At 47.3% G+C, this 15236-nt stretch overlaps 1 protein-coding gene across 1 annotated transcript; it reads right to left on the bottom strand.

Moving 5' to 3' along the window:
- Positions 1–570: 570 nt before the first annotated feature.
- SPATA3 (spermatogenesis associated 3) lies at positions 571–13786 on the bottom strand. Its single transcript, XM_070423247.1, has 5 exons — positions 13667–13786; positions 13345–13528; positions 9468–9630; positions 7060–7202; positions 571–673 (listed from the first exon to the last, which is right to left on the bottom strand). Exons 1-4 carry the CDS (start codon positions 13784–13786, stop codon positions 7097–7099), a joined length of 573 nt encoding a protein of 190 aa, XP_070279348.1. The 3' UTR covers positions 571–673; positions 7060–7096.
- Between the last annotated feature and the right edge of the window lie 1450 nt (positions 13787–15236).

The following is a 15236-nucleotide window of genomic DNA, read 5'->3' as shown; positions in this document are numbered from 1 at the left end:
GGCTGGAATTTCTCTGAGGTGTGTTGTTTCCCAGAGTTGCCCCAGCAGACTAAGCACCTCCTCTTGTCTCACAGCCTCTCCCCTACTGGTGTTTCCTGGGATCACCTTGAACTAAGACCCCTGCCTCAGCTGCTCAGGAGCCAGGCTCCTGCTGAGTTCAGTGAAGTCACCAGGACGGATCACAGGCTTCAGGCCCTGCCCCTGCGCCCCCCTCACAAGTGAAGCTGAATGAAGCCATGTCCCAGTGTTCCCAGGCACAGGGCCTCTCTCCTTCAGGTGCGAGCCTGGAAAGGGGCCAGCGCATTCCTCCTGTTCCCACTAACCACTGGATGGAAGTAGAGTTGACTAGTTATATTAGGGGTATTGAATTAACTAGTATAACTCCTGTTTTTAAAATGGAGAATCTGAAATGATTTGTTCTGTGAGTGGAGAAAATTGCCTCCACTTGGGTCTGTGGCCCCAACAGGAACAGCAGGATCCCACCCTGGTTTACCTAGGACTCAGAAAGTCACCAACCCTCCCCCGCTCTCCCCCCAACCCCTGCCCCCCAATCTGCTTACCTCCCTACCAAGTCCAGCTGTTGTGTCTTGGGTAGAACACAGTCAAGAAACAGAATTTTTTTTTTTTATTGTTCTATTTTGGTGACAAGAGAGATCCCTGATGGAAACTGGATCTGAAAGAAAAATAAGAACAGAGCCATTAGCTTACACAGTACTTCATGACACCAGAATGCCGGCCGTCTCCAGTTTTACAGTCTCAGCAGTGAGAGACCAGCAGCGAAGGTCCTCCTGTGGAAAAAAAATTATGTAGGATTCTAATTTTTTCCATTTCTGCATCCACTCTTCCTTTTGTCCAAACACAGCCACCAGCAGACTTGTTTTTCCCTTCAGGCTCTAACGAGCTTATGCAAAGTACCAGGTGCTTATGCAAAGTACCAGGTGCTTATGCTCTTGGCTGGCTGGCTGGCTGGCTCTCTCGCTCTCTCTCCTCTATTGGCTTAGTGATGCTGGCACTTTCCATTTCCTCCTCCCACCCCAAGGGCCCCCAGCAGCTAAGAGGGAGCCTCGCTCCCCAAAAGATAGCCTACAGTGGGAGTTTTACTATGTGCAGTGCCCGAAGGGAGAGGGGAAGCAGCCTCTTGCTTTTAGTGCCTCATCCTTCACTGGTGAGATGCTGAGAGGCACACCAAACTTTAGGAAAGAAAATTCTAGAAATATCTTTTCCCAGAGAGTAGACTTTGCCACTGTCATCAGATGGTTTTTCACTGTCTGGACTGAGGACACCAAACTGCCGGTTTCCCTTCTTGAGGGTCTGAGAGCTGAGCTACAAAACTCAAGATGACTCGGCGTCCCCCTACAGTGCTCCCCCACCCCCACACACTGAATCTCACACCCTCAGGGTGGTTTTCAGTGGCTAAGCCAACAAGTCTCCAGCCTCTAAGCCAGCGGTTCTCAACCTGTGGGTCGCGACCCCTTTGGGGGTCGAATGACCCTTTCACAGGGGTCGCCTAAGACCATCAGAAAACACATATATAATTACATATTGTTTTTGTGATTAATCACTATGCTTTAATTATGTTCAATTTGTAACAATGAAAATAAAGGGTGTCCCAAAATTCACGCAAGAAGTAATTTTGATAGAAACCACAGGTTTATAATTAAAAATTGTAAATTTCTTATTGATTCATAAAGTATACAGTATAGGGTTATGTATGGAATAGGATATCGGGAAAAATATCCACAACATGTCACTGTTTGGTGCGGATTTTGGGCTGGAGGCATCATCAGACCATTCTTCTTCGAAAATGCGGCTGCTCAGGCAATAACAGTTAATGGTGCTCGCTATCGAGACATGATAATCCAGTTTTTTGTGCCTAAATTGCAAGATATGGATGTGGACAACATGTGGTTTCAACAAGACGGTGCCACATGCCATACAGCCCGCAAAACAAATTAATTACTGTATGAGTCATTTCCTGGTCGTGTAATTTGGTGATCAGAATTGGCCGCCCAGATCATGCGATTTAACGCTGTTGGACTTTTTTCTTTGGGGTTTTTTGAAGTCTAAGGTTTATGCCAACAAGCCCATGACCACCCACGCCTTGAAGGAGGAAATTGAGCGCTGTATCAAAGAAATTCAGCCACATTTATGCAAAAATGGTCATGGAAAATTTCAACAAAAGAGTGTGTATGTGCCAGCAAAGCCGTGGAGGCCATTTACCCGATATGCTATTCCATACATAACCCTATACTGTATACTTTATGAATTAATAAAAAAATTTACAATTTTTAATTATAAACGTGTTTTCTATCAAAATTACTTCTTGCGTGAATTTTGGGACATCCTTTACATCCTGCATATCAGATATTTACCTTACGATTCATAACAGTAGCAAAATTACAGTTATGAAGTAGCAACAAAAATAATTTTATGGCTGGGGGTCACCACAACACGAGGAACTGTATTAAAGGGTCGCGGCATTAGGAAGGTTTAGAACCACTGCTCTAAGCCAACAGCTCTGGGCACTGAGGTTCATCTCGCACTGGCTACCATATCACCTTTTAAAACACTCTGGCTTGTTCCCAATCCACTCTCGCTTATTTCCTGGCAGGGGTCCCATTTAATGTAGCTGCTCCTCTCCTTTGCCCAGCCTTGTCCAGGACAGAAGCACCCCAACCCCAGCCAGGGGAAGAGAGTGGGGATGGATCTACTCTACTAATCCCGCCGTGATAATTCAACCCCTATGCTATTAATTTGCTTAAGATAAAGGGGCAAGAAGCCCAATTCAGGGGCACATCACCCCAATGAGAGGGCAAGTGTGCCGAGGAAAGGGGCTCCTGAGAAGAGTTTCTTAACTCAGGAAGAGACACAGACTCTGGCTGGGTGGCTTGGTAGTTGGAGCATCACCCAAGTTGTAGGTTCGATTTTCCGTCAGGGCACATACCTAGGTTGTGGGTTTGTTCCCCCATTGGGGTGTGTATGGGAGGCAAGCGATCAATGATCTTCCCTCACACTGCTGTTTTTTGTTTGTTTGTTTCCCTCTCCTTCTCTCTAAAATCAATAAAAACAAATCCTTGGATAAGGAAAAAATAAAATAAATAAAGATTTTTTTTTTTAAAGGGAGACATAAAGTGGAGGTAGCCTTTTTCCTGTTTCTGGCTGTCAGGATATGAGGCTGTGATTCTGGAAGCTTCTCCAGCTGCCTGCCCACAGGAGGGACTAGCCTGCCCTCTGCTGAGGGTGTCAGAGATTAAAGCTGGGAAAGTCCCTTCCCGGCTTTCTGATGACACTGTTGACTTTGGGGAGCCCTGACTCTTCCCAACTGTTCCATTGTTATGTGAGATAACCCCCTTATTACCATTTTGAATTTGGTTTTCTGAAATTTGCACCAAGTAAATTCATAATCCCCTTATCAGATCACTCTTAAAATGCCTCCTGACATTTGGAAACCTACCAATTCACTAGTTCTGGAACCTGCCCCAGAATACAGTACTGAACGTTGAAGGAGAATATGACCCAAGCCTGCCTGCCCCCACCCCACCGAACTCACACTGCTGGGCTCTGCTGTAAGGAGACTCTAGACCAGGGGTGGGCAAACTTTTTGACTCGAGGGCCACAATGGGTTCTTAAACTGGACCAGAGGGCCGGAACAAAAGCATGGATGGGGTGTTTGTGTGAACTAATATAAATTCAAAGTAAACATCATTACATAAAAGGGTACGGTCTTTTTTTTTTTTAGTTTTATTCATTTCAAAAGGGCCGGATCTGGCCCGCGGGCCGTAGTTTGCCCACGGCTGCTCTAGAACCAGCATGTCAAACTCAAAGGCTAACAGGGCCATATAAACAAGGTTTAAGTTTATGTGGCCCCCAAAAAACAAAAGCTTCAATTTTCATAGAAACGTAGGCTTATTTCAAAAAGTATAGTATGAAAAAAGAACAAGAGCCATGATAAAATTAATGTTTTCTTCCTGACACTTGGCATCTCTTCTCTGCTACTATCTTTCCTACTTTGTTTGGGGGGAAATCTCATTTGCAGTGATTACTTTCAAAACTGACCCAAGGTGAATGTCAGTAATTCTGGATCTGACAGGAGACTTACTTCCTTTCATAATTGTAAATAACTGCTTACACCGTTATTTTGGCTGGGCCGCAAAAATGTTCGGTGTGGGCCGCATGTGGCCCGCGGGCCGAGAGTTTGACATGCTTGCTCTAGAACAGCGGTTCCCAACCTGTGGGTCGCAACCCCTTTGGCGGTTGAACGACCCTTTCACAGGGGTTGCCTAAGACCATCCTGCATATCAGATATTTACATTACAATTCATAACAGTAGCAACATTGCAGTTATGAAGTAGCAACGAAAATAATTTTATGGTTGGGGGTCACAACACGAGGAACTGTATTTAAAGGGCCAGAAGGTTGAGAACCACTGCTTTAGCTCAAGTGCAGTGTTCACATTATCACTGGCCACCATCCACCCAACTCCTGTGACCAGGCCCCGCACACCTGCACATCCCTTCATTTAATCCTCACCACCATCCCTTGGTTGGCAAACTGCGGCTCTTGAGCCACATGTGGCTCTTTGGCCCCTTGAGTGTAGCTCTTTGTAAGCCTTAGGAGTACCCTAATTAAGTTAATAACAATGTACCTACCTATATAGTTTCAGTTTAAAAAATTTGGCTCTCAAAAGAAATTTCAATCGTTGTACTGTTGATATTTGATTCTGCTGACTAATGAGTTTGCCGACCCCTGATCTAGACGAGTCTCAACTGGGCTGACTGGGCACTTCAAGTCTCTGCCACGTGTCTGTTCCATGCCGGGAGGCTACCTCAGGAATGTCCTCATGGAGATGACAGAAACACAAGAAAGAGCAAGGCCTCTTGAGTGGTAGACTTAGAAGCACCATACTTGCACTTCTGCTTCATTCTATTACCCAAAGCCAGGCACATGGTCAAGTCCAGAGACAGAGGCAGAGGACACTTCAAAGTTAAATGCCCAAGGGGGTGGATGCAGAGAGGGTAAAAGATCATTTAACCCATCAGCAAGACCTATCAATTCTACCTTAGAAATACTTTCCACACCTGTCCAATACACCTTCTATCTTATTGCTACCACCACTTCAGTTCACCATGATCTCTCTTACCTATCACCACCTGACTGCTCTGTCCAAATCTTTCTTGTCCATTCCTTCTTAGACCATTCTCAATGCAGCAACAAGAATAAACTTAAAAAGAAAACCTGCTCTGACCACTCATTTAATTAAGTCTGCCAAATGGTTTCCTATTGTTCTCAGGATAAAGGTGAAAATCCTGAGTAAGGCCTGAATTGTTTTCAATTTTCAATTGAGGGATTCTTAATAGGTGAACCTGGTGAAAGGGAGAAAGAGTGAAGAGGGAGTGTGGGAAAGAGAGGCTTTGTAATGACTTCCATGTGAGCACAGCCTGGGACCCCTGTCTCCAACCTCATCTCCTTCCATCCTTTCTTTCACTTTATGGTTGGAGCACATCATAATTCTCCAACTTGTACACTATTTTAACCCTCTGGGGTCTTACTTGGACTGCTCTGTGTCCAAGTAGAGAAGTATAGTTCTTTATCCCTCCTTTTGGTACGGCTTGAAAACCCTATGCCTTATGCCCTAAAAAAAAGAGAGAGGAGAAGAGCGTAGATTGGTTTGGCTCAGTGGATAGAGCGTCGCCCTGCGGACTGAATGGTCCCAGGTTCGAGAGAGAGAGAGAGAGAGAGAGAGAGAGAGAGAGAGAAGCAAGGTTTTTGGAGAGGAGCAGGTTTGAATGCTGTATTTCACAAAAGAAAGGAATCCTATCACTCTTGGACTGGCAGACCTGGAATCTTAATTATTAAGACTGGAGAGAGAGAGAGAGAGGGAGAGAGAGGAGGAGGAGGGAGAGAGGTCCACTCCTGTGGCTGGCGGAGGTCTAGGAGTGGTTGAAAGGCTGCCATTATCTCCTTACTGCCCCCATCCCACCCCATCATCACTTATGAGGCATTCACTGTGGTTGGACTTGACAATGGGGACAATGTGGGTGCTCTTGGTGCCTGCCCAGATGCCCTTTCTGGGCTGGTGCATTCTTTATTTAGCTCCTGTGAGTTGTGCATGTTGGCTGCTAAGGACTCAGAGCTGCCTCTTTTCCCAGAGGCTTGTCCTCAGCCAAATGGGAGCTCTTTTCTACCCTCACCCCTATTGCCAATGGCTGAATGACAAAGGGGCACAAAAAGCCTGCCTTCTTGCTTCAAGGTGAGACCAGTTCTATGGTGTAATTCATGCTTGAGAGCCCCCGTGGGATCAGGCTGAGGCTGGACTTCAGCTGACCTGGTTCTTGCTCTGCTCCTTCCTTTGACCTCTCTTGCCTCCCTCCCTCCCTCCCTCCCTTTTTTTCCTCAATAAATCCTGTGCACTCGCATCCCTGTCTCAGGCTCTGCTTCTAGGGAGCCCTGCCTAGAAGAGGGGAGGATTGAAGATGCTGTGGGAGGCATGCTCTCTGTCCTCAAGGATCTTGCAGTACACTTGTAGAGATAGGCCACAAACACGCACAATGATCCTCCACAACACAGGATGGACCAGGCTGGAGAAGTCACTGGAGGTGCAGTGGGGGAGGAAGGCTTTATGGAAGAAATAGGCTAGGCCATGAAGAATAGGTAGGACTTGAAATGTTGGGAAAGGGAAAAAGCTTCCTAGGCAGGAAGAAAGTTCCAAGGAAAGGCCCTAAGATGGGTAAGAACCTCTGCCCTCACCTGCTCCTGTCTGGTATCTGTGACTAGGGGAACCACCCGGTCAGTGGGAGTTGGGGAACTCTGTTTTGACAATCCCAATAATGGATCTAACGTTGGCAGGGCTGCTTGAGAGAGCCATGCCAGGCCACCCTGAGCCCAGGGAGGACTCACTCAGTCCTCACGAGAGGCTGGGGGGCATGGTCCACCTGTAACAACCTTCTCCCTTCAGAGAAGGGACAGAAACCCCACCAGCCCTGCGCGGAGGGCTGGCAACTCAGGGGGCCTGAGGGCCACTTCTGCAAAGAGCAGTGGGCGCCGAGGGGCTCCACACACCTGCTGGACCGTGAGCCTGGGGTTTGTTCACAGGAGTTCAATGACGTAGTAGGCAGTTGCTAGGGCCCCCAGAGCCACAGCTGCAGTCCCGAGAGCCTGGAGCACAGGAATTACGATGACTGGTGTGCTTCCTTGCAGGTCCTCTGCAAAGCAAAGTAGAAAGCCCATGGTTTGGGGGAAGTTGGGCTTTAGTGCCTTTTTATGGGAAAGGGAAGATTGGGGGGTTCCCTCAGGATTGCGGGAACACCCACTTCTCCCTACCGACCCTCCTCTCAAGGGGACACAACTCTCCCACTTCTTCTAATGAAACCTACCACAGGACCCCAGGACCTGAGGGTGGGCTGGCCCAGGACACCAGCTCCCCGGAACATTCAGGGAGCCAAGCTACAAAGGTGGTCAAGGCCCCCATGTGCCAGGCCCTGTGTAAACACCTCACGCCCCAGGTCTCCTTGGACATCAAGACAACCCTGTGAAGGAGGTTCTACCAGGTAGCTCCATTTTGGGGACACATATGACACCTGAGGAAACACATACTACACCCACCGCGAAGGCAAGGAAAATATAAGAGTATGATACTAATTGTGAGGAAGGCTTTCACCGATGTAATATCCATTTGGGTAAAAATCCTATTCAAGTAGCGGTTCTTTAATGTGAGTGTGTATTTCAAGCCAAGAGCCAACATTCCACTCCTCTGAGAAATGGAACGATTACGGAAGCGGGTGCTAAACATTTGAACAGAATATGTCTTAACCCTGACCAAACTGGACCCCTGCCCCTTCCCCCTCACGTTCCTAATTCTGAGCCTTGCTTTTGCCTTTTCCTCCATCTCGAGTGCTCTCCCTCTAAAATAAGCCATAGAAGATCCTATGGTCCTTTTAGACTCCGCTCAGATGTGACTGACACTACGCAGTCTGCCTGGACTCCAGTTCAGGAGTGAACACTCTCTTTTCCTGAAGCTCTTCGAATGTCTCCTATGGGACACAGATCACCTGGCTCACACCTCAGTTTCTCAATGGACATGTCTTACCTTACCATGCAGGCTGTACAATTTTTAAGGGTAAAGTTCCCTGTTCTGGTTTCCCTCCTAGTACCTGGCATCCTGTGCAGATTAGCTTTTCCTACTTATTGGTTTTAAAGTGATATGAGAAGGTGGGGGAGGATGGATGGACGGGAGGTAATCAACCAAAGACCTTATATGCATATATGCATATGTAACTCATGGACACAGGCAATAGGGTGCTGAAGGCCTGGGGGAGGGGAGCGGGGACAGGGAGGGGCTGGAGGGGGCCAGTAGGGGGTGGGGAAGAGGACACATGTAATACTTTCAATAATAAAGAGTTATTTTAAAAAATTAAAGTGATATGAATCCATGGCACAACGTGGCACCAGATGGACAGAAGGACTAAGTATGTTGGAAGACAGTTAATAATAATGAGTGGGGGACAGGCCCTTCCTTGACAGGGACTTACCAGGTTATAGAATATTTTAGCTCTAGGCATGCTCTTCCAACACACCTGGGTATCTGTTTGTTTCTCTTTATAGGTTTGTTTCAAGGATGACAGGAGAGGGGATCTGGGAAGAGGAACAGGAGGAAGGTGGGGGATGGGTGGGCTCTGTTCCTGGGTCAGGAGTATCAGATTGTCAAGTGGAAGACTTCTTCCGTGGACACCTGTGAAACCCTGGATACAGGCGGAGCTGCTTTGGGCCCAGAGCTGGGGATGGGCAGAGGCCCCTTTCCCAGCCCTGGCACCCCTGGAAAAGGTTCCACCTGGGTGGATTCTAGGAAGAGGCAAAGAAGGGCAGAACTTCAGATGATGCTGTGGGCGGGGGGCTGCTCTGCCATGGACAGACCAACCTTGGGGCACTGTTCCCTGTCGGGGTTGCTAGAAAACAGCCTGAGACCCTCTGCATGGGGTGGAGGTCTTGCTATTACCAAGGGGGCATATGAGTTACACTCAGTATTTGTGACTAAATTCCAGGGGAAATTCACATGCAGGTAAAGAACCTAAAGCTCTCAGCTGTGGTGTGGGCCACAGAAGGAGGCCGACGGCCAAACAGAGCATTTAATTCCAAAGCTATGACGAGGCATTTCTGAAGGGCTGTGAGGGGGTGAGCTCTAAGGAAGGAGGGTGCCTTTTGGGAAAAGAAAAAAGAAGCCCTCGAAGAAGCAATTCCTGGGAAGGAAGACAATCGGCACCTCTCTGGCAGGTGGGACACCCTGGAAGGATGGGTCTGGTGAGAAAGGGCCAGTGCCAAACCTTCGGCTGTGGCCACCTGGAGGGAGAGGCGTTCCTTTTGGCCTAGGATTCCCAGGAGGAATAACACAAGACTACAAAACGATCTGGGGGAGAGCCTGGCCCTTGGGAACTGTATGTCCTGAGGGCCCAGCCCTCCATGAGCTCCAGAACCTGTAGAAGGTGAGGAGGTTTGGGAATCCTCTCCCTGGCACGGTCAGCCAGGCCCGAGGCAGAAGGACATCGGAGATGCGGCTGTGGCACAGGCCCAGACGACGCCAGCAAGCAGAGCTGCCGGGGCAAGTGGTACAGGAACAGAAGGGGCGAGTCGGAGGCCCTGGGTGGACAGAAAAAGAGAAAGATGAGGGACCTACCAGCCTGCAGGAGGCGGAGGAGAGCCTGGAAGACACAGAAACAAACCGTGGGAAATTAGTTGTATTTCAGACCACTGCTACCTGGGAATAAAAATAATGATGCAATGGCTTCACATCATTATCCATCGCATTTAATTATCAGAACAATCCTGTGAAGTGGAATATTGTTATTCTCAGTTTACAAATGAGGAAACTGAGGCTCAAACTGAGAGTAAATAGATTGAAGAAGTGGGCCTCAATTCAGGATTTCTTGATTCAGGGCTCTCTCCACAGAATTCATTGGAAGTGGTGGCAGAAGATGACTGCCCTGCTGTCAGGTGGCACTCGATTCCTGCACCTGGAGCTGCCATGTCCCATTTCGGTGGGGCTCACTGGTTCATCCAGAAGGCAACCGCCACTCCAGTTTACAGTCCTTGGAATACTTTCCCAGACTCATCTCCATTTCTGTTCTCCTGTGCAGTGGGTCCTAGCGGAACTCAGAGATGGCGCCCTCTGCTGTTTAAAATGACCTCTGCCTCATTTCCTCTCCTTGCAGCTACCTCTGTCCTGGCTTCCTGAAGGAACTGTGGATTCTTCCAACCAAAGCTCCGTGAAGACAGTGGTCAACCTTGGCAAACTCAGCACACTTCCTGCTTAGACCTGCCCATGATGGATGCTTTTTTTTGGACTGGAAAAGGAAGAGATTCTAAAGGCAAGACTTTATCTTTTTTCTGTTTTTAGTTTAAAAGTTTTTTTTTGAAATGGACATATAATTCCCATACCATAAAGTTCACCCCTTTAACGTGTTCAGTGGTTTTTAGTATATAAACAAAGGTGTGTAACCATCATTGCTACCTAATTCCAGAATATTTTCTTTTCCACTTAAGAAACTCCGGCCCTAACCAGTTTGGCTCAGTGGATAGAGCGTCGGCCTGTGGACTCAAGGGTCCCAGGTTCGATTTCAGTCAAGGGCATGTACCTTGGTTGCGGGCACATCCCCAGTGGGGAGTGTGCAGGAGGCAGCTGGTTGGTGTTTCTCTCTCATCGATGTTTCTAACTCTCTATCCCTCTCCCTTCCTCTCTGTAAAAAATCAATAAAATATATTTAAAAAAAAAAAAAGAAATTCCAGACCCATTAGCAGTCACTGCCTGTTCTCCACTCTTCCCAGGTTCTGGCAATAGATTCACCTATTCTGGACATTTCAGAAATGGAAGCATACAACATGTGGGCTTTTTTTAATGGATTGGCTTCTTTTACTTAGCCTAATGTTTTTTGAGGCCCATCCATGTTGTAGCATGTATCAGTGCATCATCTCTTTTTATTGCCAAATAGTATTTCATAGCACATCTGTACCACCTGCTGTTTATCCATTCATTAGCTGATGGACATTGAGTTGTCTCTTTTTGGCTATTGTGAGTAATGCTGCTATGGACATTTGTGTACAAGTTTTTGTGTAAGACATATGTTGTTGTTTTTTACATCATAAACCAGGAATTTAATTTTTTGTGTGGAAAACTCTTTCTAAGAATCCATTACAACCAACAAAATAATATTGAAAAATTGTCTAGGAGCTGAAGGCTTAATTTTCCATAAACTTTGAAGTGGTAGAACATGTTTTTAATTCCCTTGTGTATATACCCAGGAGTTGGATTGCTGCATCTTATGGTAACTTCATGGTTAACCCTTCGAAGAACTGCCAGACTTTTCCACCACAGCAGCACCATTTTACATTCCCTCCAACAGTGTCTGACTTCTCCACAGCCTCACCAACACTTGTCATTGTCCATTTTTTAAAATTAGAGTCATTCTAGTGGAAGATTTGTCTTTTATTGAGCTACAATATTTTCTGCATATAAAAAGTTTGGATTTTAGACTATGGCATCCTTTATTTAAAGGCTCTCATCCCTTATTGCCAACATTTCTTCCTACGCTGGCTCAAAGGGAGAAAATTCCTTTCATAGAAGAAGAGAAGGTGACCATTGTAAGCACTGAAGAGCCACCACCAGTGCCTGGATAAATTGGCCAGCAGTAGCACATGAAATTGTGGATAGATGAGAGTCTCATATTTGTATTTATCTAAATGCAATAAATAGCACCAGGTTTCCAATTTAACGAAATGCAGTTCTTTTACAACTCTTTGGAGCAATAAGCCACATCAATAAGCAGAACTCCCCATGGGGGTGAGTCACATGCATTCATTAAAAGATTTGGGAATGTAAAGCTTTGCGTTCTACAGATATCCGTTCTAAAGGCCAAAATCCAGAAATGTTTAGTTCAGCGGTTGATGATCATAACATACACAATATGTAGTGTAGCTCTCAAAACCATTTCAGATGTTAAGAACGGATTGATTACTAGCCTCAGGAATATGTCACAGAGATACCTTGGGTATATACATATCTCTTATTTATGTCCACATTATCTCAGAGGGATATGCTGTGGCCTGGGGAGTGTGGCCTGGTCAGGACCACAGAGCCATGGGCTCTGGCTCACGGATCCAGGAGCTCAGAGAAGGGTGTGCTTCCTCCAGGGGAGACCACCAGACCTCGGGGGATCAGAAAATTAGGGCTGCAGTTAACAGCGAGAATTTTGGAGTCAGAATAGACTGGAGTTCCCCGCTCAGGGCTTCTAGTGCCTGCTTGAGAGTGAGCTGCTTGATTTCTTTGGGCCTCAGTTTCCTCATCTATAACATGGAGATGATACTAGTGTATGTTCTTTATAGAGTTGTTAAATGAGAAAATTAACATAGATGGCTGAGCTGAATGCTGGGTACACAGTTGGTTAGCTATTACCATTATTATTAGTAGTATAATAATACTACTAACCAGCCCACCTCTTGAATGCCACTTGAATTTCCTCTACAATCCAATGTTCATTCAGACTCTGGCTAACAAGAAGAGGGGGGCCACTTTTCCTAGAGGGTCATTCCTTTGTCAGAGAGAGCTAACTGTTGGAGTTTTTTAATGTTGAGGAGAGAAATCCGCCTCTGTCTTCCCTCGGTAAGGTTGCCAGATTTAGCAAGTAAAAACGCACGATGCCCATGCAATATTTAGGACACACTTATACTAAAACATTTTAAAATCATTTGTTGGCCTGCATTTTACTGGGAACTCTACCCATGGGTCCTTAGTCAAACAACTGAGGACAACAGGGAAAAAGTCTATTCACATCTTCCACCTGACAGATTTCCTCCAAACCCTTCCACCAAATCTCAAACACCAAGTGGCGCTCGCCTCCCCCTACTTCTCTCATCCACCATCAGCCTGGACTTTCCTCTTTGGATTAGATGGTAGGTATCTGTTACAGCAAATGGAGATTGTCTGATGAGGACAAAGGGAAGCAATATGACCACTCCTTTGTCCTAAACTGCATAATATCAATGTACCCTTGGTTTTTATTTTTGAGCAGCTACATGGCACCCTGATTCCTAATGAGCACATATGACCACTGAGCCATGTGAAAGGTTAATATGGATGCGGGCTGCCCTCTTCAGTGGGACTCAACATGCTGAGAAATGGCAACACCCAGGAACCCTGGTCTCTTGGGTAAAAACAAAACCCCAAATCCTCACACGCCACAAGCACAGTTCCAGAATACACGTTAACCACACATCACTACGCAGTAAGAACCAGCTTCTGGGGTGACCCGGGATTCAGCAGCAGAAAGGCTAGACCTGTTGAGCTAGAAATCTGCTCACCTGCTTTCTTGGATCCATGGGATGTTTTTGTGCCAGTGTTCTGAGTCAGCAGACCCTGAGCTGACTGGCTGGTTTGGGGAGCCGGGAGGGCCCAGATCACAGGCCTCTGTGCAACGGAGCCCACGCTGGGCTGCTGGGGGGTGGACCCTGAGGCGGGCTGCTGGGGGGTGGACTCTGAGCAGGGCTTGTGGGGGGTGGGCTCAGAGCTTTGTTGCTGCTGCTGTGGGGTGCACCCCGAGATGGGCTGCTGTGGGGTAAACTCAGAGCTACTATGCTGCTGAGGGGTGCACGACAAACTGTTCTGCGGTGGGGTGGACTCCACGCTGGACTGATGTGGGGTAGATCGCAAGCTGGGCTGCCGTGAGGTGGAATCAGAGCTACAGCGCCGTGCGTTGGAGCCACGGCGTTTGGACTCTGGCTTCTTCTTTTTGCCCTTCTTCATGGTGGGTCTTCCTCACCTAAATGTGGCCCTACATGGAGCTGCCTAATCTCCCGGCTCCCTCCTGGAGGGGCCGTTTGCCCCTGCCCTGGGGGAACACTCTGGCCTTGGGCTGGACCCACACCCCTCCTATGAGGTCACAAACACCAGGATGGCTCCATGGCAGTGCCCTGGGGACAGTCTTCTCTGCCTAGCCTGCTGTTCCCCCTCTTCCCTAGCCACAGGGATGGGCAGAGGGCAGGTGTCAGACCCTTCAAGAACCTGGGTTAAGCCTGGCCATGGGGCCTGTGACAACCTGGATCCCTAGGATTCTGCGACTGGAGTGCCTCCTTCAGGCACCTGTCTCTGCTGGTGTGTCCTGGGTCCGCTTAGATCTATCCATTCACTCTAAGACCCCCTGGCTGTGACGCTCAATTCTGCCACTGGTTTCCACATAACAAAAAGCTGAAAACCAAAAACCAAACCCCCAAACCACTTCACCATGCATACTGTGTTTTAGGTGACGTTACTGAAGATTTGGGGGTCCATGGAAAGCCCACAATCTCCTACCATCTCAGCTGTTCCCCCAGATTATTTTCATAGAGTAGCTTCCCCCTTCTTCCAAAACCTGCCCTCCCCTACTGCGGGAAGGGTCTTGGGGGAAGGGGATGTTATCCAACTTTGGCAAGAACCCTTGCATGTGGCAAAAGAATTTCCCCTACAAACGTAATGGCAGTTTGGAAAACCAAATTTTCCTCAAACTCATCACGCCAGCCACAATAGGCTACCTTTCAAACCCCAAACTCGTCGGGTCAATTAGGAGACTATGAATCCTTCTCAAAGTTAACAATGTGGTTTTCCTTTTAGGATGGGAGAGAAAAAAAACATTTAAAAAAAGACAACCTTAGGCTTCACATGTTGACTCCAACAGAAAAATGTGTTTGCATTAGAAGACACTACTTCTGCCATTGATGCATCATGAGGTGGTGAGTAGTCTACTGTCAACCCCTTCAGTCTGGGGTGACACTCTTGCCCCAGGAGAAGGTTTAGGTTAGACCTATGGAGGAGGAATCCCCACGCAAGGCCAGATCCGATATGAACTGTGAAATGACGGGAAATATTTTAGAGATTCTAGAACCTGAAAAGACCTTGCTGATTCTCTTTCTGCAGAGGGGAAAGTGAGGTTCAAGGTTAAATTGCCATTCCAAAGTCACACAGTGGAGGGGCATTGAAGGGGCTAAATTCCCCTTCAGAGATCTCTCTTTTCCTGACTCCAGAAGGCAACAGGGAGTCAGGTAATTATACAGGCATTAAAGTCAATCCCTTGAGTGAGAGGATTGAAGGAAAAAAAGGCATGAAGGATGAGAAGTGAAGGGAAGTGCAGATCAATAAAGTTGGGTTGAATTTGATTGAGCCTGGGCCTGAGGAGATTCAGGGAGCCAGAGAGGCTACAAGAAAGAAGGTGGTAAGTCCC

This window comes from Myotis yumanensis, unplaced genomic scaffold (genome assembly GCF_028538775.1).
Source record: "Myotis yumanensis isolate MYYU_CA2020_CCGP unplaced genomic scaffold, mMyoYum1.0.hap1 SCAF_8, whole genome shotgun sequence".
NCBI lineage: Eukaryota > Metazoa > Chordata > Mammalia > Chiroptera > Vespertilionidae > Myotis > Myotis yumanensis.
The sequence above is the reverse complement of the archived record's forward strand: the minus strand, read 5'-3'. Positions and strand labels throughout refer to the sequence as shown.

What these genes read in the sequence shown, in the direction of transcription:
- SPATA3 (XM_070423247.1), bottom strand. Translation starts at nt 13,786, where the DNA reads ATGAAGAAGGGCAAAAAGAAGAAGCCAGAGTCCAAACGCCGTGGCTCC. An exon ending in CTACCCCACATCAGTCCAGC is followed by an intron (nt 13,529 to 13,666) that starts GTGGAGTCCACC and finishes ACCCCCCACAAG; the next exon opens with CCCTGCTCAGAGTCCACCCC. An exon ending in AACCTCCTCACCTTCTACAG is followed by an intron (nt 7,203 to 9,467) that starts GTTCTGGAGCTC and finishes TTTGCTTTGCAG; the next exon opens with AGGACCTGCAAGGAAGCACA.